We start from the raw sequence: 22,565 nt of genomic DNA, 5'->3' as shown, positions 1-22,565 counted from the left end.
TGGTCACAGACGGTAACTTACACACTACCCTCCAGCTCGGGAGTCGCGGCTCTCCTTTCCAGCCCGGTATTCTCGGTACCGTATGTTATCGATGGACTAATGCTCCGGTTTACGCTAGCCTGTTCGGCCTTTGCCTTTGGTTCCTTTCGTTCCTTTCGTTCTCCCTCCCAAGTCCCAAGTTTCAAGCACCCAACTTCAAGCAAATCACTGGCGGTAAATTATCGCTGACTTGGTCGGTTAGATTGGGGCAATCTAAGGCAAAATTACGTCTAAGAAGCCACTATAGAAACCGCGCACCCCCCTCCATCCTGATTAGTTATTATTCTTGGGATTTCGAACCTAAGTAGTAGTGACTAGGGAAATGAAAGTACTACCTAGGCAGACAAGAGGAGACAGGAGATCAAAAGTACATCAGGAAATGAGAAAAATCTCCTTCCTCCTGGCGGTAAGAAGAAACACCATCAGTCAGGCCTTATGCAAAAGACCCTGAAGCTTAACCCGGCTGCAAAACACGTCCTCCTTGAATCATTCTTAGTTTGGGCCGGGTGGAATCTGGCTGTCGTCAGCAAGTGTCAAAGGCATCTGCTGGGCTTTGAGTTCACGATCAGCATGCTAATCACCTCGAAGGGTGATGGAAGTTGAGAGGCCACATTGGATTTCTATTTATGTTTAGTCTTTTCCAGAACCAGTTCCTCTCGTTTTCTAGCTTGGTGCGACCGTCGTTAGAGACCATAGGATTGGATTCCTGGTGGCTGCGCTTCGTAACCGCGGATGCAACCCTCCATGACTCCAGGCTCTCCCTTGACCACGCATGTGCCTTGATAGGCAGGACAGCCTCCTGGAAAGGGGGGGAGCCGCCCAGCTGGGGGTTGTTTACTTTCACAAACATGCATAACCATGCGCAGCATCGCTTGCTTACTGGATCGTGCTCTGTATTTAGACATGAGACGATGGTACTAAGGTTATGGCAACCGCTTGGTTGGCTGTCTGTTCTCTTCCACTGTACGGAGTATCACAGATCGGGTTAGAGATGATTCGGTTTCAGGTGTCACTCCTGCTGATTTGAACTCGTTGGATGACCTTGAGCCCTGCAATCTCCTACGTACATGGCTGACCATACTAAAAAGTGATGATAATGCCACGTCTTCGCCGAGGTGCATTGTTGGCCATGATAGCAATCCTCACGGCTTGCATCCTCTCTATACTACTATCCCCGTAGTGCGCGGTGGATATTTCCAATTTGAGGGGAGCGACAGTTCTAGCCTGCGGATTCGGCCCGACATAGCTGGAAATGTATGGTACGGTAAGGGCGGGCCAGCGGTACCTGGTGGTATTACGAGCCGGTAATTTATGCATCCAGAACCCTGAAATCCCACTGGGACCCACACGTGACCCCGGCCCTTAGGGGGTATCTGTCAAGGTGGCCTTTAAAGGCTGGGACACGGAGTCCTGTCCCGAGTCCTGGGAATAGCGGACTCACCCGAGTTCTGGCAGGAACACCCTCCATTTTCACCCGGATATGATGAGGCTTGCTGGTGATGGCGAGATCTTGCCCATCGCGGGATCTCCCCGGATGACATCACCGCCGGGGCGCTGCAGTCTTCCTCATGACGAGGACCATCGTGCGGCGCATGATCGGGATTTGGGGGCCTGGAGCTTCGCGGCTGAGCTGTCACATCCAATGCGTCGGTGAAAGCATGTACGCCGGTAGATATCTGGATGGTCCCCAAGGGCCCTACTTTATATGTAGGTACACGCATCCCGCATACAGGGGCGATAGATCATGCCACGCACGGCCGTCCTCAGGCATTGATGCCGTGGTGGTCGTCATGATCTGCAGTGCGGTCAAGAGCCTGACTCGGTCTGAGGCCAACCGACTTACGGAAGTACGTATTCCTCCACGCTCCAAGCGGCTATTATTAGACCCCCGTGTGGGCAGAGATGGTGAGATCCATGGATCTGCTATGTATATTTGTAGAGATCATGCCCTGAAACTTAAAAAAGTTGGTGGTGTTGTCATTCCAACCTCAGTAGCGAGATGATTCCTACTTACTTACTCCGTACTTTATGGAGTACTCCGTATAGTGATTGTTTCAGAGGCCACGGCTCCCTCTCTCCCACGAGGGATGACTTCCACCCAATGAAATGACATGAGGTGAGATGACAATGGCTTTTTGTTCTCTCTCACGAGAATCAATTGAAGGAAGGAAGGAGGGCAGGCGGCAAGGTGAAACGGCAGGGAGTTCCAGGTCCAAACGGACTAAACCCAGATGATCTCCAAAACAAAAAACGTCCATGCGTCCCGTTGGATTGGGAAAATTAGAAAAAGAACCACCGCCCCCTCTCTCCATCGGAAAGATCCCCTTTTCTCCCACCCTTGGGATGCCCCAATCCACGCGGTGAGGCATTCGCCTTTGAGTCATGTTATTGCTGGAGTTTCTTCCCTTCTGCGTCACTTAACATCAGCTATCATCACGAAAAGCGCCTCGCTTTTCCATCGCATTCCCTCGTTCCTTTCCGTCATCGCTTCCCACCTGCTCACCCTCCTTTCGGCACAGCCTCCATGACCCTGGCGACTGCGACGACCGATTGTCAGCAGCTCGATACGTCGCGAGTATTTCTGCCTACTCTCTTATAATTCTGGCGACTATTACTCGCTATTTATCGATCTCTCTCCGCCGTTGTCCTCGACGTGTCCGCCATACATGTGCGCCCTCGAGTCGGTATACTAGACAACGCCCCGCTCCTTCTCTCCACCGCGCAGTGTAACTGCACTTGAACGCAAACTTTCTCTCCAAATCCGATACTTGTTCACAGCTCACGAAGAGCGTCGTATAATCATGAGTCCAACTATCTCCACTTCGTATGCACCGGTTGCAGAAGGGAATCCCAAGGCCCCAGCGATCCAGCTCCCTGACGGCACCGTCCAAAGGTCCACACTATTATCCCCGAACTCCCAGTGCACTTCCTACCGCAATGGCCGTGTCAACCTAGACACATTCTCTCCCGTCAACGAAAACGGGAGTTTCGAGTTTGATCGGGTTTTGAAGACCGGCAAGGTCTTCCGTCGCGTGAAGCACAAGCATGTCAGTTGCCTTCGTCTTCTGTCTACTATTCCTGTCGCAAAGCTGACTTCGTTGCAACAGGCATTCCGGGCCTCCTGGAAACCCGCATATTTGGTTCTCCGGCCAAACCTTTTGTCAGTATACAAAGATGAAGAGACTACAAGGCTACGGGCCTCCATCACGTTATCCGAGGTCACCGCAGTTGCATCCGTTAGGTCGCCCCGGTCAAATCGACAGCATGTATTTGGGGTATTCTCTCCGTCCAAGAACTATCGATTCCAAGCATCTTCAGACAAAGACACCGAAGACTGGATCAAACAGATCAAAGGGGAAACTCGCATGGATGAAGATGAGGAGGCCTTTCTGGCATTGTCAAAGAATGGCGACACTGCGGGAAACAACAAGCGCCGCATTTACGACACCACCGATCATTCTGATTTTGATCATCGCGGAAGGCCAAGCTCCCCTGAAATCGGGGATTCGTTGTCGCCCACCTACCAGTCCAAGCGATTTGCCTCGCCCCACGATCACTCAGGGAATGACATCACGTCCTATTCGGAGTGGTCTGATGGGCCTGGGAGCAACAACGGCGTTCGCTTGAAATCTCCCTCCCTCCCGAACCAACCGGCATCGGTTCACAGTGATGGACATTCTTCAGTCCCGCGCAACGAATCTGGCGTTTTTCGTGACCCGGAAAGAGTTGTGTGCAATGGATATCTTCAATGTCTCAGGATCAAGGGATCCATGCGCCAATGGAAGCGGCTGTGGGTTGTGTTGCGCCCGAAAAGCCTTGGTTTCTACAAAGATGAGCAGGTACGTCCTCTTTTCCCTTGTCATTGTTTCAGCATTACGTCCGAGCCATCTTGGGTAAGCTTGCGCGGCTAACCATGTGATTCATCAGGAATACTCCGCGGTCAAGGTCATCCCCATGGCTCAGGTGATCGACGCCGCTGAAGTCGATCCCATGTCACGCTCGAAATACTACTGCCTTCAGATAATCGCAGAAGAAAAATCGTATCGGCTATGCACTGCCGACGAGGAATCTCTAGCGAAGTGGCTAGGTTCTCTGAAGAGCATTCTTGTCGCTCGCAAGAAATTGGAGCCTGCGCCAGGAGCAGCAGGCCTCCGTTAAGGAACCCACTGTACAACAGATTGCCGAATCTTTCGACATCTGCTGTTATTCAGCATTTTCTGTTTTTCTCAACGTCCCTCGGATTCTGGCTAGTCTATTTCACTTCTTGCTCAATTATTTCCCTATGTTGCTTCCATGTCTGCAGTATTCTACACTTTGGTTCTTGTTTGACGATATACATACCCAATGTTCTTCATGATATTGTCTTCTTAATGTCTGTTGTTTATCTGGCTGCACGAGATCTCGAGACCCGGACGAGTAGGTGACGTTGACGAGTTGGGCCAGTCTCGCGTATTGCTGAATTGTCCTGGACGACATGAGAAGTGGTGCAGTGTTTTCAGGCTTGCTTTATCTGTATTTTTACTTCTATTCTTCACCCAGACCTGTGGTATCATGTAATTTAGTACGAGAACGGGGAATGCTCCACACTACAATTCAATGTTTCAGAATTCAATCCATCTGTCACCGTGCATGAGGTGCCATCCAATCACCCAATTAAAATCAATCACTCATAGTATCATTCTATATGCTTAACTAGTATACTCCATAGAACCAATCAAATATACCCAACCCCCCATCCCTATGAACCCTTCATCATAACCCCCTCACTCTCTCCCTAGATAGTATCTATAAATCATCTATCCCTCTCATCCCCTGGAATAGCATCATACCCTCCCCCTCCCCTCTTCGTCCACCACCACCGCCAACACCACCGACCCCCTCATCCACCTCCTGACTCTCTTGATTCACTACCAAAAACGACAAAAACACCACCGTCGCCCCAACCCAATACAACGCGCTCGCATACTGTCCCTGCAGGACGATCTGACCCACTAGCGAGAGCGGGATCGTGAGACTTAATCCTACCGTTACCACGAGAGGAGTGGTTAGGAGCATGGCGTAGGCCCAGGCGATGTCGGATGCTAGGGAGGCGAGGGCGTTGACCTGATTTGTGTATATTAGATCAATTTGGATTATTTTCGATTGTGGTGATGTTCCAGAGGTGTGAGGAAGGGAGGGGAATGAGGGCATAATACCAAAATAATCGTCCACACTCTCCCGGTATCGGGCATTCCTACGGTCTCTATACCGAGGACATGGAGGATGATGAATCCAGGCCAGAGGAAAACCGTGTTGAATAGTCCTACTAGACCGAAGAAGAGTTGCATGTTGACGCGGGATTCATCGCCTACTTGCTTCTTCAGGACGATGGTGTATACGCCGTAGAGGACGGCGCTGAAGCCGGCCATGGCGTCGCCGAGGGCGATCTCGCCGGGGGTTTTGGTTGGAAAGGTACTTTCCCTGGTGGTGATGATGCTGGAGGTGCTGTCGATGGGGGGGGTGTCGGGGTTGGACATGTCGACGCGCGAAATAAGAATTATTCCGATCAGGGAGGCGACTACGCCGATGAGTTTGCGGATGGTGAATTTTTCGACTCTGATTAGGGCGCCGAAGATGAGGGTCCAGACGCCTGGTTTTGAGGTGGGTTAGATGGGGTTCGAGGGGGAGGAGGTGGTGGGCTTTACGTACCGCTTGTTGAGGTGAGGATGGTGGTGCTTCCTACGGTTGTGTATTGGAGGCAGGCCATGGCGAAGTAGTTCGCCTGGTTGCGTTTAGTACTTGATCCACTTTTTGTGTATGTGCTTGTTGTTGGTACTTACGGAGAACTGGTTCTAGTTAGCTTCTAGGTTCAATAGGGAGGGGGGTAGGGACTCACCCATAACAGACAGAACTCGAGGCTCAGTTTGGCAGTCGCTTTCAACCCCAGTTTCGACGGCCGATCTCTGAATGGAGTATCGAACCTGGCAGCAGCCCATGTGTCAGGGTCTTCGTCGCTGCGCCGACGTTCCGCGACTGCATCATAGTCAAGTATCCTCTGGGACTCGGCGTTCGTTTCATGAGAATCGAGGTGTTCCACTAAGCTCTGGAATGAGCGGATTCGGTAGAGCTTCCCAGCGCGCCATAACTTCAAGAGCCGACTGATGAGGATCGTGAAGAGAGGGAGGGTGAATAACGAGGTGTTGACGTATGTCACAAAGAACGGCTTCGAGTATGTATCATTCGCAAATATAGTCTGCAGCCCATGGACAGAGACGAGATTAGCCCCGCATCGGAGAGATTATTGGGGGGAAGCCATACACTGGCGAGGAAATTGGAAGCCGTCCACAAGAATACCACGACCAGAAGCAGACAAATGCCCAAGGTTCGTCTGGCGGCACCGACCAACATCGAGCCTTCCGTGGTTTGAGGTAATTCCATGGCCTTTGAGTCGCTTCTGCGCGGTGTATTTGGCTGTCAGGAGCGGTGTGATAAGAGAATGACTCGCTGGGAGTCGAGTCGTATAGATCTCCCCGCCGGCGCGATACGAGGTATACTTTCCCCCCGGATCGCGACTTATCAACCGTGGATCATGGGCGCAAAGGAAATGCTATACAACTTGGAAGGCCACCTGTTCCAGCAGGCGACACCGATGGGGAGGTGGACGGAGCAGCGTCGGCAGGATTCACCGGGGATGGATGGAGACCGGAGTCGGAGTGACTCTGCGGTGTAACCCGAAGTCGATAACGCCGAGCATCACGAGATGATGCCGAGATAAGCACGCGACAGCCCCCCCTTGATTGGGTGGCCGGCCACTTACCCGCGTCGAGGCTTAATTACTTGGCATCCTTGTAGAATCATAGAATGCCCTCATTTCTCGACGATATTCGCAATAGTACTCTCTACTGTCCATGATTGTGGCAGATAAACGATGATATTCCAGACTCCTACAAAACATGATGGTGCCTTCGTACAGGAAAAAAGAAGCATTAGGCAGAAAGAACAAGACCATCAACGGATATCGCATGCGAATTGGCAGACAAACACAAGGCAAGGAGCGTGACACATGAGGGCTCCATAACTGTATAGCGTAGGTGTTCTCTCAAGAGCACCTACGCTCTTCCAAGCTCGCAGTTCATGCGAGTCTGTTGTTCTCTAACAGGCAAGAAACGGGAGGGGTCGGAAACGCATACAGCAAGAATGGAGCGTTCTTAAGGCTGGGATGTAAATTGTTCGCAAGGCATGTCTAGCAGGAGGATATTAACAAGCACACCCGTCACGCTCACCATCAAGGTGGATGTTGATCGGGTCGCTGAATTCTCCACTGAACTCCTCTGCCTCTTCTTGCGCCAGGGCACTCCGAGCAATGACTGGTTTAGTAAGTTAGTCATGCCTGAGCAGTACGGACAAAATAGGACAAGTAACCTACCTTCAAAGGCCTGCTCAACATTGACGGCTTCCTTGGCACTCGTCTCGAAGTAAGGGATGTTTCCCTTCGACTGGCAGAACGTCATAGCCCGTTTCGACGAGATCATGCGCTTGCTTTCCTCCACATCAATCTTGTTACCAATCACAACCTAGATTCGAGTCAGTATTCGTGTCAATAGATCCAGTCTCACGTGAACCATGCGCTGGAGCCTGTTCCGTCAAGGGCTCTTACAAAAGGAAAGCTCTCAGGATCCCGAGGGCTAGCCTGGATAAGGAACTCGTCGCGCCAGCTGTCAAGGGCTTCGAAACTCTTCGAATTGTTGACATCGTATACCAGAACACAGCAGTCGGCACCTCTGTAGAATGCAACGCCTAACGATTGGAATCGCTCTTGGCCCGCGGTGTCCCAGATCTGTTGGCGACCGGTTAACTTCCATCTCCAAAGCAGCTCCGTTCATCTTCCAAAGCGGGGGAGCACATGCCTGCATTGTCACTAGCCGATCATCCACCAGGACCTCCTTTGTGAGAAAGTCGGCCCCGATCGTTGCCTTGTAGCTTGCGCTGAACTTTTTGTTGACCTGCCGACCGAGATGGGTCAGTGGGATACGAAGACTCGCTAGGAGATAAGGCGACCGACATATTGGTTCATCAAACTCGTCTTACCGACGCCGCTATCACCCAAAATAATCACCTAAGAGATACGAGGAGCGCTGTGAGTAATTGGAGCATTTTCAAGGGCCTGCATGGGTCGGGATGCGGTACCTTCAACAAGACCTTCTTCCGTGACGACATGGTGGAGATATGAGGGGGTTGTAGGGAGAATGGGAAGTTGAGCAACGTCTATGGGGCAAAAAAGCAAAGTGGAAGTCGGTATAATCCCGTCAGCGCAGCGAGGGATGGAGTCAGTTGGCAGACACACCGAACGAGTCGGGTAGTTGTTGTCAAGTCACAACAAGAAGAGGGATAGTTGGGCCTGGACGGTGAACTGAGCCGAGCTAACGGCGACGGCGGCTTTCGATGATGCACGAGGACCGGGGCGGTGGAGATGGCGGTCAGCCCATCGACACCTCAGTCGGTCGTCAGGAACCCATCCCATTTCCCCTCACGCTTGCGAAAAGAGCGTGCAGTTGTCGTCCTACTCGGTCCTAAAAGCGTCAGGCCTTCGTGTCTTACCATCTACGTGTATCTCTCGGTGTGCTTGAGCGTCACCATGGTTCCGTGATCTGAGGGGTCGTCCGTCCGATAGACTCGCCTTATCATTGCTATCAAATGGCCCACTGGAAGGAGGAGTACTCCGCTGCGCTGGCGGCTCGTGATCGACGAGAGAAAGCCAACATAGCTATCTACGATGCGTGTATGCCGATCATCCTCACTTCTCTGGGGTAGTGAAACTTTCCGAAGTGACATGACCATTGTCTAATTCAATGCCCCGGAATCCTAGATACTCAACTGGCCGATCGCACCGGTCGCATAGCAGCAGCGGCTAGCAATCCGCAAAGCCCGGTTCCCACTCAAGGTCAGCAGGTGCCGACCGACACGTCAGGATCCCGTTCCAGTAAACAGACGTCAGGGGCGCAGGACCCATCTCTACAAGAGACTCTTCTTGCGACACGTGCGGATCTTTCCGAAGCACAACGGTCTCGTTCCGAACTGCAAGACCGGCTCGCTCGTGTGACCGTTGAGCTGGAGAAGCTGCGGAAAAGAAACACCCAAGATAGCAGGCGGATCCATGCGTATGGGGGTGAGGTTGCGCATCTTCAATTGCGTTTGAAAGATCGCGACGAGGAGTTGCGAGGAAAGGCAAAACTACTGGACGTATGCTACTGCTTTCTCTCCTTCCGTCGGCGTCTTCCGTGTTACTAACCCTGTTGCCGTAGGATTTCCAAGACGAGCTAGCATCGTTGAATCTCCAACTGAACATGGCCGAAGAGCGGACTTCCCGGCTTGAACGGGAAAACCAAGAGCTCGTTGATCGCTGGATGGCTAGAATGGGCAGGGAGGCAGAAGCCATGAACGCTGCCTCCCAATTCTCATAGCGAGAAAACTACACGACGAACTGACATAGACTCTTCATATCCCGCTTGATGCTGGACTGATTTCTCAAGGTTTGATTTTGATTTGTAGAATGTACTGGTACCCAGTATTAGTGTGCTGTCACAGGCTGCACAAGAAAGTTATGATCCCAAGAGATGTTATTCACACTGTGCCCAAGTCCTATATCTCATTCCATGCCACACCTTATGTAATCCATAGCTTTGTGAGTAAGCACTGGCTATGTCAGACGGTTATGTACTGAAAGTGAAGAGTGCTAGGATCCACTAGCACGCGCTGATATGTATGCCTGAATAAGAAACATGGTATCATGTCCTAAGCCCAGAGCATCTCCAAAAGCAAAACAAAGGGTCAGTATACCAAAACAATTTTGCCAAAAGAGGATATATGTACCAACAAATGCCAATAAAGAATATCAATACAAGAAACCGAAAGCAGCAAAGCATTGCGGTCGTGAACCAAGCAGCAGTGGGAATGTATGGTGAATCAGCAGAACTTCATTGCATGCTTTCCACAAAAGCTTTCAGGCGAGAACTATCTTTGGTCGCGATAAAGTAGGTACCACCAACATCGGTCCAACTGACGCTGTTCGACCAATAGTTCCTCTGCTTGACTTTCAATAGGTTGATGGGTGAATTGAGGTTGCGGGATTGTATTTTGTGGCCCGCCGGGACAAATGACTTTAGGGATACAATCTGACACCCTTCCTTCATATCCAAAAAGTGGTTGATCAGCTCATTATTCAGCTGAGGGGTGAAAGCCTGATTGTTGATCAAAATCACGTCGGCGCGCTTCAGTACATCGATAATGCTCTGTTCCTTGAGAAAATCACCTCGAACGAGGTGCGTCTTCCCTGGCGCTATGCCCCATAGCCGACATCGCGCCTTGAACTCGGTCTGTTGAAGTTCGGCAAGCTCGCATGCATTCTGCATCATTTCGCAACCCCAGCTTTCACATCCGATCTCTAGCGCTGCCTGTAGGACCACGTTACCGACACCAGAGCCCAGATCAACGAAGACTTGGCCAGACTTCAGCCCGGTCTCCTTGAAAATTGTGCTGATGAAGCGCGGGAGAAGTTCGCCATACACATTGTCCGTCCCATTCTCATATTGACGAAGAGATTCGACCCGAGGCGAGACAGTGCGCGAGTATATTTGGGTCAAGATTCTTTCCACGTGAGGCAAATTTAGACGACTCGTTGAATCCAGCTTCTTTGCAATACCCCCATTTCGTCTCAGCCGTACGATCGCATTGTTGTACTCCGTCACGACTTCCCGGAGATCCGCTTCAGAGGAATGGGCAAGTGCTCGTCGTAGTCTACGTTTGATTCCAGTCGATTCATTGTTGAATACATCTGCCTCCTCATCGGGTATGTAATTTTGTGAAACTATGTCGATGACGTTTACGATGTCGTCAATGGGCTTGAAGTCGTCGTTGTCACGAGGAACCACAAGATTATACCTAGAAGACGCGCGCCGTCAGTAACGAGGTTTAACTTTTCGATATTCATATTGCACGGGGTCGTTGCCTTCCTACCTTTCCTTGGACGAAGCGCTGGGGTACTGGAGAAGTAGTTCCGGTAGAGGCTTGGCTGCCCCAAACGCAGGTTTAAAATTTCCGGCCTTTTCAATGGACGTAATTTCTGCTGCATGTATCATGGGAAGGTTCCGGATGCCATCTTCGAAGAAGGCTTTCATAGAGCGCACGCGCCTGGCAGGGTCTGGTTCTGCGCTGTCACCTGTCCTAGCCCGTTTGCGCACCTCAAAGGAAGTATCGGTATCGCTGGCATCGTCGTCGCTAGAGAGTCGTAATTCCGGAGTTTGTCGCTTGCGACTCTGCGCGGGTGTGCCGAGTCGCCGCTTCGAAGATGGGGGATCTCGATCCCTCGAGACGGATCTGCTTGCTGACTCTCGAGCTTTGAGCTGAGCGGGGGGTGTTCGGGATGCGGAATGACCTGGGGTCTGGGACGAGGGTCTTGAGGGGGCTGCGGCTCGCGTTTGAACAACCTTGCGGATCTGAGGTTTCTTGGGTTGTAGAGAGAAGGTGCCTCCTTTCTGGAGGTGGTCAAAAAATCCCATGGGGGCGCGATAATTGAGCCGCACTATGAAAGGGCGGGCGGCGTAAGATACAAACCAGTATTGGCAGCGACGCGTGAAAGATTTACACAGAACAAAACAAGCTATAATACGGGGGTAAGCATATGTACGATAAGACAACGAGACACAAATGAATGAAGGAGTGAATGCACGATGCTAGCCAGGCGGCAGCAGAACAAAGACAGCGGGCGGCGGAGAAAGAGAGGAGGAATAAAAAGCCGCGACGGTGAGAGGGAAAGCGCCGGCGGTGATCGATAACGCCAGCGCCGCCACTCCGGGCCGGATGAGCTGCCCTTGCCTTAGTCCCGCGGTTAGCCTGACCCCAAACTAGTAGTGGCTAGATAGATGTTGAGTTATCAGTAATGTGTAGCAGTAGTGACCGTGGAGAGGGGCGCTGTGAGGGTCAATACTTAAACAGTGAAGGCGCAATGGATAGAAGAGGGATAAGCATCCAGTCTAAGAGAGTTTAATTTGCCCCCGACATCGGGTGCCTCTGTGCTTGGTGCTCACTGGACACCACCAATACCACCAACGCCACCACCCTGCACTACTTTGGAACCTATCACAAGCCACAGCACAGCACAGCACATCACATCACAGTCGGCAACAGGTAGATACGTACCCCTCCAGCATGGGTATTATACAGACAGCTATCTATGGTAACCGGGTATTTACATCGACAATGATGAATGCAATCGCTTCTTCGAGTTCCACAACTCCACCCTTCCACTACTGCTTCTTCTTGGCCAGGCGCTTCTGGGCCCGGATATCCTTCTTCATGCGAGAATCCACAATCTTGTACTTGCCCTTCACACCCTTGGGACGTCCGGAGATACCCCGGTTGTTTCCCTTGGCAACCACCAGCTTCACCTGCTGCTTGGGCTTCTTCTTGGTGGCCCTGCTCATCAACCGTGCAATAGCTTGCGACTTGTCACGTTCGCTGAGCGCTTCGTCATCCGCCAACAGCGCCGACTTCTTGCGCAACTTCTCCAGCCTCTGCGCAGCCTTGAACTTCTTACGGCCCTTGGCCTCCATCACCTTCTTGATCGGACGAGCGTTGATGGCGCGCATCTTCTCCTGGATCGCTGCCGCCGCTGCCTTGGTGATAGGCCGGTTCGGGGTGCTGTGTCTCGTCTCATCGTCAAGGAACCACTCGGGGAGGCCATCAACATCGCGGAAAGCGAATCGGTTGAAGCCATCATCGACCACGTCAGAAGACTTCTTCTCGCCGCTGGCCATCTGCTGAGCGAGAGCCATGGCCTCGGCAGTGATAATATCGATATCTATATAGCAACGTCAGCATAAATGACGAGAGCAGGTCCCGAGCTTTATGCACTTACCGAGCTGACCATTCTTCTTCCGTGGCTCCTCAAGTTCTACGAACTCGTCGTCCGAGTCTTCTGCCACCTGCACAGTCTTCTTCTTCGAATCCTTCGCCGTCTGCTTTTCAGAGGATTTCTTGCTCTTGGGCCGATCCTCCTTGACTTCAATGGCGCTATCCTCGTCCTCTACATCGTCAATATCTTCCAGACCCTCGAAGATATCTTGGTCGAAGAACAGCGAGGCATTGTTGGAAAGGGAACCGGACTGAGCTTTGTCGCCCGCAAAGGCAGAGTTAACACCCTCCTCATCGGATTCCCCGTCACTTCCTTCCTTGTCGGAATCGGAGAAGCCGTCCCACTCGTCAGCCTCATAGCCCTTCCTGGCCTTCTTCGCCCGTAGTTTCGTGTCCTTGTCCTCCTTGCGGTCCGTGTATTGCTCGTACAGATTGTCCAGTTCCCGCTCCAGGCGATCTTCCTCATCGTCGCTCTCCTCAGTCTCGGACTCAGATTCACTGTCCTCGCTGTCACTCTCGATCGTCGCCTCTTGGCCCGCTGCAATGGCGTCCCTGACCCCGCCTCTCTCTGCACGCTTGAGCGAGAACGTGGCATCCTCGCCATTAGGTCCCAGTTGCTCCTTTCCGATATCCATGGGGGTTGTCATGTGCATCTGCAATCGGACAATTTCCTTGCGCTTCTTCTCGTTTTCTTTGCGGCGCTCCTTCTTCTGCTTTGTGGTTTCCTTTTCACGGAGTCGGAGCAGTTGCTCTTGAATAGCCAATTCTTCGTCCATAGGAGCGATCTCGGCCACTTCCTCGGGCTCATCGTCCTTTGCTTGGCTGCCCTTCTTCACGACGAGACCGAACTGCTCCCGGACCTTCAGTCGCCATTTAAGCAGATTGCGGAACTCCTTTTTACCCAGAACCTTCAAATCCTCACAGCAGGACCGAATCTCGTCGGTCGTGTCTTCAAGTCTTTCTAGGGTGGCCAGAGCAAGGTCTCCTGTCGGTGATTGTTGAAAGCTTAGTTTGTTGTATGAACCAAGAATGGCAATCGGATCTGTTGTGTTGATAAACTCAGTAACGGGAATTTCCTTAAACTGTGTGTAATCTCCCTCTTCGTAACCCTCTCTCTTGCGCTTCTTCTTCTCCGGATTGAACACCTTGGCCTCGTTGTTGGGCGTCGGGGCGGCAAGTTCGGCGAACACATGCTTGGGATCGAGGAACTTCGGGTCCAGGTGCTTGGGTGCCTTGAATCCTCGGCAGACGACGAAGATTTCGGCGGAGACATTTCGAGAAGACGGAGGTTTTGTTGCCTCCACCGACGAGAACAGTTGCTTGAAAACCCAGAGTAGGGGGTTGTAATCCTTAGATCTGAAGACCTTGGTGACAAATGTACCGCCTTCCACGAGGAATTCCGTAGCCAATTTCATAGATTGCAACACCAGTTCTGCCTGAGAGAAAGCATCCTGAACCCAAGCGGCACCGACGTTAGGAGCACCGTCATGGAGGACACAATCCGCTTTCCAATGCTTCAAGTGCTGTCTGATCGTTGTGCGACATTTCTCGGTCGTGATATCGCTCTGGAAAGTAATGACTCGAGGGATCGGCTTGATAGGCGCAAGATCGACACCGATAATGATACTCTGCGCGGGCATGCATTCTGCAGCCACTTGACACCACGACTGTTTCCCTGCGATTAGCAACCAGACCAGATGTTGAGATCGTTGCGACTGTACTCACACCGGGTGCCGCGCAAAGATCCAGGACGACTTTGCTCTTCTCCAAAAAGCCATACTTCTTGTTCAGCTGGATCAGCTTGAAAGCAGCTCTAGCTCGGTATCCCTTCTCCTTTGCAAGGCGATACCACTTATCCAAACGACCTTTACCATGCTAAGTCATCGTCAGCACTGAGATTCCTCTGCCCGCGGGATATGCCAATACGGCATTACCTTCTTTTGAATCGCCATCTTGTAAGGTGGGTGGTCGAGGCACACTCGACAAGAACCCGAAACCGCAGGGACAAGGGGTGCGGATACAAGTGGTTGGGTAGAGGGGGGTTGCGGTACAACTGAAGAGGTGTATCCCGAAAAAAAAGTTATCGGCGGCCTGGATGGATCCTGCCTGGCCTTCTCCACATCGCCCCGAAATAAAAATTTCCCCTTCCAGCCCGGGTGTGGCGGGTGTCGTGCCGCACCGCCACGACTGACCGCCTCAGGCGGCGAGGCGTACAAAGACGGTCAGGGAGCGGCATGTGACGTGATACCCGGCGTGGTGCTGCTGGCCCGATAACCAACCATCGCTGGTGGCTACGCAAAGCATCTCCGTGATCTCATCCATGCTTTGATCCGCCCTTCCAGCTCGCATTTGGTGATGTTACTGTCTCGACGTTTATGCCGCCCATGGGATCTCGAAAGAGAGTAAAGCCCAGCCCCCCAGGCGCGGACTCCAAGTCCCCTTCAGCCTCGAGCAATGATGCTACATCGCATTCCCCAGGCGGAGGCCGTGCGGAGTCACGGAACAGAAGCACTGCGGTGAGTTCAGGTTCCCACTAGGTCTTCATCCTCATCTGCATCTGTTCCATGTACCTAATGTATCCTCCCCTGCACAGAGTTGGTATCCTGCAGTCTGGCCGGCGGTTTCCAGAGCATCAAAAGCGGCCCCTGTTACCGAGGTTGCCCGTGAGAGCATTTCCGCTGCTCAAAACCTAGCACCGAAACTCACTTCCCGCTCAACTTCCCAGCTCGATTCCCCTAAACAACCTCGAAATCCTTCTCTCCAACTTACTCGCAAAGTGGGTGCGTCCAGCAGGTCTCTTCCTGCGGACACCGCGACAACGAGGATTAACATAGCTTCCGATGGTACGACCTTCACCCCTGAAGAGGACGCTCGGTCGTGCCCGGCTAGCACCACGACCCGACCAACAGAGGAGGAAGCGCCAAACGTGCAGGAGCCAGTATCTGCGGATGACGCAGTTAAGGGACCGTTGATTCCTGCCCCCGAGACTACCACAAATGAAAATCCCGAGGTCGCTGATCCAGTCCCTACATCTAATCCCCAACCTGGTGGATGGCTTTCATGGTTTTATGCTCCGTCAACCGCCGAGAAGCCTGCTCCGAAAGAGCCAGTGTCAGAGGCCAGTGAAGAATCGTCCGGGGAATCCCAGGCTTTGAAAGACGAGGAACAGGCCAGGTCAGAAGACCAGAGCCAGGTAGAGCCAGATACATCGGAACCAAATAGGTCGGAACCAGATACGTCGGAACCCGATAAGCCTGCAGAAGTGCCTGAAGTGTCTGAAAGTTCACGAACTTCTCACAAACGTTCTTGGCTTCAAATGTGGTACGGCTCGTCGACCAAAGGGCCAGAAGGGCCTGTGGGCGAGCCTGTGAGCGAGCTTTCAAATGCAGTAGGCAGGCCAACTACGCAAGGCGAGCAGACGGCATCTGCATCAATCCCAGATGATGAAACGCAAGGGGCAACGGACAGTTCGGCTAAATTGTCCGCGAAGGATGTAAAGCCTTCGGGATGGTCTTTCTGGTTTAGGGACTCTTCGAAAGACCCTATTCAGGAAAATTCACAAGAGGTTCAGGTAGTTGAGACTTCTGCAACGCCAGATCCTACCATGAAAAGGCAGCCAGGTGAAGCTGAAACGGAATCAGAAGCAAGGGCTGAGATCGCAAAGAAGGGAAGCGTTAAGCTCAAGAACCCCAAGGGTAGCTCTGCACTACCTGACAAGTCCACGCTGCGTCTGGAAGCCGGTCTCAATGATTTGGTACCAGGGCCTTCCGAAGCGGCCGCTTCAAAACAACTGCGCAAGGTATTGCCTAACCAAGTTTTACCACGGTTTCAGGACACCTTCGCCTTGCAGGAGAAACCCAGCTTGCTGCAAACAATAGGACGGTATTTCCAGTATAGCAAGGACTCGAACAACAAACATGTCCACATGGTCAAGGATACGCCCCCTATCAAAAGGGCATTGGCCATTGGGATACACGGGTACTTCCCTGCTCCATTGATTCGAAGTGTCCTCGGTCAGCCGACAGGCACCTCGATTCGATTCTCGAACATGGCGGCGGAGGCCATACAAACCTGGGTCGACGACCATGGTTACAAATGCGACATTGAGAAAATCGCATTAGAGGGCGAGGGTCGTATATCCGAGCGTGTCGACCTGTTGTGGAAGCTATTACTCAATTGGATGGAAGAAATCAGAAAAGCCGACTTCATCCTGGTGGCATGTCACAGTCAGGGTGTCCCTGTTGCCATTATGCTGGTCGCTAGATTGATATCTTTTGGCTGCCTCAATGCAGCCCGTGTCGGCGTGTGTGCTATGGCAGGCGTCAACCTGGGCCCATTCGCGGACTACAGGTCCCGATGGATCAGCGGCTCCGCTGGCGAGCTCTTTGAATTCGCCCTTCCTTACAGCCAAGTCTCCAAGGATTACGAATCGGCACTGAGGACCTGTCTCGATTTCGGGATTCGGATATCATACATCGGAAGCATCGACGACCAGCTAGTTTCTCTAGAGGTACAGAACCACTCACCACTCCCTAACCTCCCTCCTGCAGATATACTAACCACCCTCATCTCAGTCCTCGCTATTCGCCCCAGTAACCCACCCATACATCTACCGCGCAGCCTTCGTCGACGGCAGAGTACACGCCCCAAGCTTGTAAGCCATGCCATAATACCATAATACCAACCCAAAACCACCCATCTAACACTAAACCAGTCTCTCCCACCTCGTCGGCTTTGTTTTAAAGCTCCGCAACCTCGGTATCCCAGACCACGGTCTCCTCCGTGAACTCAGCTCCCCATTAGCAGGCAGTCTATACAGTGGAGAAGGCCACTCCCGCCTTTACGACGACCCAGCCGTATACCGGTACGTCCTTGTGCCTCCTTTCCTCTAATCCCATCCCTCCCACCCTAACAACCCCTAGTCTGGCCATCGACTTCGCCCTCGAAACATCCACCATCCACAGCGCCTCCCTCCATATCAAACGCACCCAGCCAGCCCCCGCAAACCCCTATATCCTTCCCTTCGCAATGCGCGGTATCCTCGAAGAGGAATACGTCCGCCGCGAACTCTTCGAAGAGACCATGGAATTACTGCGTCAATTCGACGACTGGAAACCAACCAGCAAGGTGCTCAAAGACGTCAAGTTTCGGTTAGAAGGGATTCGGTCGAAATTATGAATTTATCCCCCTCCTTCCTCCTTTCATTCCAATTCCTTTAGATAGTTCGTCTAGCTACATAGATGGGGTCGGTTGCTTGTTGCTTGGCCTATTCGCTTCAGATGCAATCCTTTTTTCCCTCATTCTAACTAACATCTACCTAAGTACTAGGCGCTGTGTTCGGGATACTTGGATTTGCTATTTCTCTCTTCTTTTTTCTATCGTTGCTATATCTTGGCACTCAGGGAGGGATTACAGAAACCTCGGAATTGAGTTGAGTTACATATTATCTAGGGAAATCAACATGCAAAATGTCTATAGAGAAAGAAAAATGGGACAATATTTTTTATATAATCAATGAAGTTTTAAGATATTCAAGACCATAAAGATATACAGATCCATGTCCAATTTATGGAAACATAACGAGATGGGTTCGACCTTGAGAAGCGATCTCATCTTCACTAAACACAAGATGATGCCTATTTAGGAACCACCTTGGCTAAAAGAGGGGGAAAGAGTAATTCCAATATATAATTATTCTTCTGTTCCACATGTTAGCGGAAACTATATACAGTATGCAGCCAGTTCCATCAAGGCAGGCTGTGATTTGAGAGAAGTTGGTATCTGCAAAGAAAGAGAAGTAGATTCTATGCCTGAGACAACGCCGCATGATATGCACCCTGGATTTCATCTGCATGTCAATGTTAGATAGAACGGTGACGCGAGGGGTTCGCTGGGCGGGACTGGAAGGACTGAACTCACCCCTCATTCCGTCCAACGCCTCAAATGCAATCGCATAGTTTGTAACAGTAGCAATTATGCGCTCTAGTCCCTTCCGGATTTCTTCGATTAGCCGGTCTGAGGGATTTGGGGCACTGTCGTTCCCATAGTCTGGTGACAATTGGGTCTCCACGCGTGCCTTGTAGAATATCATTAGCATTGCATAGCTGCCCTGCATCAGGCAGCACGCAAACGATGGCATGGTTCGTGGTAGCTGATTCGGTAGTATCTGCAGCTCCTGCTGAGTCGGGCAATTATCAAGAAGCGGTTGCGGCAGGGGCAAACTGTAGAACATGCGTGAAATCAAGAGGGATGCTCTGAGACACATCTTCGCTGAATGTTGAATGCTGTAAGGAAATCCGCTCGTAAATGGATACTGAGACATTGGCTGGGGATCTGACGACACTGAAGATGTAGAAGAGGTATAGTCGCTTGGAGTCTGCTGGAAAGGCCCGAGGCTACACGAGCATCCAATGTTTGCAATCCCGCTTTGAGACCTGCAATTTCTGGAGGCAGAATCCGACATCGCGTCGTTTGATCCGGCTGAGGTAAGATCACAGTGCTTTTTTATAAATATAGGGATGTCCGAAAATGCCCTAAAGCGATGCACCTTGATTTGGGCGCTTAAGAGACATTAGCAACGGTAAGACCGTAGCCTTAGCACATAGATTATACTCACCTGGATAACTTGATCCGCGATATTGCACGTATGCTTTGGGCTGTTGTAGATTCAATCTCACCACCACAGGCCATGGACTGAGGCACAATGGGAAGCAGATTTGATTGTGCCAAGGCAGAGCTCGCCCATGCATCGAGTTGCTGCATTCGCTCGTAGATGTAATGCATGTTGGTCCTCGTGGAGAGACATTTATTGAGATCGATAATGAATTGGGTTGCTGAGACAAGAACTTGCTGGGCTTGGATCAACACAGACCAGCCCTATATAGTGTGTTAGAGGCCACCAATTCCACGGATATTAACTTTGATTTCGGTAATGGGAATGGGCGTACATCAGGGTCGGCCGAGAACCGCGGGTAAGGAGTGATGAATTGGGGATCATTCGCGGCAATAGCTAGGGGCTGTGCGACTGACATTAGCTTCTCTCATAGGATCTAAGAACAGGGATTGAGGGTTTTTAAGGGGGGTGAATGTGAGACCTACCGTTGTGCTGACGATAGAACCCTGGAGAACACAATAATACTACGGAGAAATAGGCATTAGCAGCCGCGGTGCCATTCGAGATGAGGGTCCATACAGTCATCCACCAAGCTCTTCGCCGAGCTTCCGCAAACTCATCAACTTCCTCCCCTAGAGAATGTAGAGACATATCCAATGCTATTGCCAGAGCCTGACCAGCACGATATCTCATCTTTAGTAGATTGCCTCGTTGGTTGTACTCGTAGATTGAAAGCACCAGAAGCGCGAGGAGCCTTTCGAGGTCCACTGGCGTCTGGGCATGGAACGACTCTCGATCAATGAGTGGTCTCTCGCTTGACAAGGCCTCTGAGGGGTAGGTGGACGAAGCATGAAGCTCGCAATCAGTCTCAATGGCAGCAGTTGCCATTTGTGCAAACGTCTGTGCGAATGTCCGACGGCGGATGACAGATGTCGGACTCGATGGTTCCAGATCGTTAGGGTGTGGGACTAGGGCCATAATCGCCGATATTGCAAGGCTCAGAGGCGACCGTGGGCTGTAGACGAGAATTGGGTCTTCAGACGGTGATTCTGTGAACGAACCAACACACTCTAGGGGCCGGTCCGGGGCTTGGGGGTCGACTCTTGCTGGAAGTATGGGAAAATAATTATGAATGAAGTCATAGTAGGCATTGAGGCTGCCTCTCGGGTCAGAATGCCGCAAGGCCATCGGAGGGAACAAAATAGCACCCACATAGCATCTTCACTGCCATAAGTCCGAACCAAGGCTCGGGATGGTATAGTTGACGGGGAAGGGGTCGGCTCCATCTGGCCAGGAACATTGTTCTCGCTGTTTGGGACGAAGAGGTCGGCAAACATGGCGTGGACATCGGAAGGGAAGTCAAGGCTTCTCAGCCCTGCCCCTGGGATTGAGAGCACATCGATCTGGCCAAACATTCCGGATGCTAGACTTCGATTAGTGGGTGAGCAGGCACTTGACTTAGGGTCTGAGCGTACAATCGCCAAACCCCGAAGAGGCCGGGGGGGTCGCTCCATTCTGGACGTCATCCTGTTGGGCGAGGATTTCCGCAGCCGTCGACGTCTTCTTCTTCTTTCTTGGACCACCTCGCTTACTGGGAAGATAAGAGCAATCCTTACCCTTACTAGAACACTTTTCCACGAAAGGATGATATCAGCGCACGCCCTCTCACATACGTAGGAAAGATCGGACCGCTGGTGAAAAGATATCATGGATATAAGGCTCATCTCGCAAGCCGAAGGAAGAACAATGGTAGAGCCGGGAATGGAATGGGATGGGATTAGAATGAGGGAAGGGGGCGGAAGGGGCGAAGAAAAGAGGGAAGCAACAATAGCAAGAGATACTATAGATGCGGAAACCGCGACCCAGAGAGGAAGAGGACCTACATTCGTGCACGGATCTTGGCCATCACAACGTGTTCTGGAAGCACGACTGAGAGAAAGGGATCCGGGTTAGTCCCAATGGACGCGACCACGGTGGCTTGCGGCCGAAAACAAGCTCTGTGGTGAGGAAAAGGAACTTACCAGGCCAAACAAGCTACTTTGACCGGGGGCTTTGCAAACTTCTTGCGGACCACCGTGGGTCTGGCGGTCTTGGATTGTGTAACTGCCACATCCGGGACCCCATTCTTGTCACCTAGTAGTACACCAGGCTGCTGTTGCTGCTGCTGCTCGGGTTCCTCTGAAACCATGGCGGCGTGTGCTGAGCAAACAATAATGGAGGAGGGAACAGGCGCCTGGAAAAGAACGGACGACCATCACCGAAGCAGCAACTAACGCATACCTGAGGGCCACGAACGACCACGACAACGACAACAACACCGGCGCCGAAACAGATCCATCGAAAACCCTCCCTCGGGAGGAGCCAATCTGAAGGGCCTTTAATCCAAGCCCTCGGGCGTGGTCTGATATACAGCGGTTGGCCAGCTGGGAGGCCGCCGTGCTGGGCGGCAGCTTACTCATCGACCGGTCCGGAGAGGCAAATCCCGAGCTGTCCACCTTTCGGGATTTGCTTCTGCCCAGAAAAAGCGTAATGTGGCGCTTCACGGCCGCTGATTGGTCAAAAGGCACGCCGGCTTGACGCCCGTCGTCGAATAACAATCGACGATCTCCTGTCGTTTCTTTTTTGGTTTCCCGCAATGCCTTTCTTTTCTGCATTTTTTTATGGGGCACGGATCTAAGGAAGTGGCAGATCGGACTTGAACGTCGTTTCGAGGCCATGCAGCTCTGCTGCATATATTGCTTGATTCGTTCGTTCCTTTGGTTTATTTTTTGGGGGGCGTTCTGTTTTTTTTTTTTTTTTTTTTTTCCGTTATTTTCTTTTCCCCAAATATTCATCTTTTTTTAATTTCCCTCCCCCTCTTTTTCGATGGGTTCTCCTCAGGTCCAGGCCATCCCGTTGCCTCTCGGGGACCACCAGAACCAGCAGCGTGGCGCGGCCCCAGTGAAGTTGTGAACGCCACTGGCTCCTTCCCAATGGGGATAACGGGACCCCGATGTAATATATCACGTGATGGAATGCACCGGAA

General features: G+C 51.8%; 8 protein-coding genes across 8 annotated transcripts; 3 read left to right on the top strand and 5 right to left on the bottom strand.

The window, feature by feature from the left end:
- Window positions 1-2,632: 2,632 nt before the first annotated feature.
- Window positions 2,633-4,254, top strand: BO94DRAFT_139347 (PH domain-containing protein). The gene is made up of 3 exons (XM_025605715.1): window positions 2,633-3,086; window positions 3,147-3,878; window positions 3,967-4,254. Exons 1-3 carry the CDS (start codon window positions 2,841-2,843, stop codon window positions 4,195-4,197), a joined length of 1,209 nt encoding a protein of 402 aa, XP_025472640.1. The 5' UTR covers window positions 2,633-2,840; the 3' UTR covers window positions 4,198-4,254.
- A 577-nt stretch (window positions 4,255-4,831) lies between these two features.
- Window positions 4,832-6,736, bottom strand: BO94DRAFT_562482 (uncharacterized protein; the record flags this gene model as incomplete). Its single annotated transcript, XM_025614289.1, has 7 exons — window positions 6,337-6,736; window positions 5,915-6,271; window positions 5,859-5,864; window positions 5,728-5,800; window positions 5,235-5,668; window positions 4,893-5,142; window positions 4,832-4,869 (listed from the first exon to the last, which is right to left on the bottom strand). The coding sequence occupies exons 1-7, from the start codon at window positions 6,454-6,456 to the stop codon at window positions 4,832-4,834; spliced, it is 1,278 nt and encodes a 425-aa protein (XP_025472639.1). The 5' UTR covers window positions 6,457-6,736.
- Window positions 6,737-6,932: 196 nt separating this feature from the next.
- On the bottom strand, window positions 6,933-8,429 carry rab7 (Rab family GTPase YPT7). The gene is made up of 6 exons (XM_025610709.1): window positions 8,206-8,429; window positions 8,081-8,134; window positions 7,926-8,021; window positions 7,676-7,855; window positions 7,445-7,592; window positions 6,933-7,385 (listed from the first exon to the last, which is right to left on the bottom strand). The coding sequence occupies exons 1-6, from the start codon at window positions 8,233-8,235 to the stop codon at window positions 7,276-7,278; spliced, it is 618 nt and encodes a 205-aa protein (XP_025472638.1). The 5' UTR covers window positions 8,236-8,429; the 3' UTR covers window positions 6,933-7,275.
- A 115-nt stretch (window positions 8,430-8,544) lies between these two features.
- Window positions 8,545-9,673, top strand: BO94DRAFT_482815 (ATG16 family protein). The gene is made up of 3 exons (XM_025608906.1): window positions 8,545-8,797; window positions 8,885-9,258; window positions 9,321-9,673. The coding sequence occupies exons 1-3, from the start codon at window positions 8,713-8,715 to the stop codon at window positions 9,477-9,479; spliced, it is 618 nt and encodes a 205-aa protein (XP_025472637.1). The 5' UTR covers window positions 8,545-8,712; the 3' UTR covers window positions 9,480-9,673.
- Window positions 9,554-11,978, bottom strand: dot1 (histone methyltransferase DOT1). The gene is made up of 2 exons (XM_025616917.1): window positions 11,032-11,978; window positions 9,554-10,956 (listed from the first exon to the last, which is right to left on the bottom strand). The coding sequence occupies exons 1-2, from the start codon at window positions 11,571-11,573 to the stop codon at window positions 9,993-9,995; spliced, it is 1,506 nt and encodes a 501-aa protein (XP_025472636.1). The 5' UTR covers window positions 11,574-11,978; the 3' UTR covers window positions 9,554-9,992.
- Window positions 11,979-12,047: 69 nt separating this feature from the next.
- Window positions 12,048-15,014, bottom strand: spb1 (rRNA methyltransferase spb1). The gene is made up of 4 exons (XM_025610708.1): window positions 14,862-15,014; window positions 14,653-14,802; window positions 12,932-14,594; window positions 12,048-12,874 (listed from the first exon to the last, which is right to left on the bottom strand). Exons 1-4 carry the CDS (start codon window positions 14,877-14,879, stop codon window positions 12,321-12,323), a joined length of 2,385 nt encoding a protein of 794 aa, XP_025472635.1. The 5' UTR covers window positions 14,880-15,014; the 3' UTR covers window positions 12,048-12,320.
- A 297-nt stretch (window positions 15,015-15,311) lies between these two features.
- On the top strand, window positions 15,312-18,105 carry BO94DRAFT_552694 (uncharacterized protein; the record flags this gene model as incomplete). Its single annotated transcript, XM_025613616.1, has 7 exons — window positions 15,312-15,443; window positions 15,521-15,590; window positions 15,621-15,770; window positions 15,792-17,437; window positions 17,502-17,581; window positions 17,642-17,791; window positions 17,850-18,105. 7 exons carry the CDS (start codon window positions 15,312-15,314, stop codon window positions 18,103-18,105), a joined length of 2,484 nt encoding a protein of 827 aa, XP_025472634.1.
- Window positions 18,106-18,589: 484 nt separating this feature from the next.
- On the bottom strand, window positions 18,590-21,728 carry BO94DRAFT_562475 (uncharacterized protein; the record flags this gene model as incomplete). The annotated part of the gene is made up of 11 exons (XM_025614288.1): window positions 18,590-18,775; window positions 18,847-19,487; window positions 19,544-19,803; window positions 19,875-19,943; window positions 20,026-20,064; window positions 20,120-20,696; window positions 20,753-20,963; window positions 21,016-21,169; window positions 21,424-21,469; window positions 21,562-21,643; window positions 21,674-21,728. 11 exons carry the CDS (start codon window positions 21,726-21,728, stop codon window positions 18,732-18,734), a joined length of 2,178 nt encoding a protein of 725 aa, XP_025472633.1. The 3' UTR covers window positions 18,590-18,731.
- Window positions 21,729-22,565: the final 837 nt, after the last annotated feature.

The sequence above is a fragment of the Aspergillus sclerotioniger genome (assembly GCF_003184525.1).
Source record: "Aspergillus sclerotioniger CBS 115572 chromosome Unknown BO94scaffold_2, whole genome shotgun sequence".
In the NCBI taxonomy this organism is placed as follows: domain Eukaryota; kingdom Fungi; phylum Ascomycota; class Eurotiomycetes; order Eurotiales; family Aspergillaceae; genus Aspergillus; species Aspergillus sclerotioniger.
Note: the sequence above shows the minus strand (reverse complement) of the source record. Positions and strands in the feature narration are given on the sequence as shown.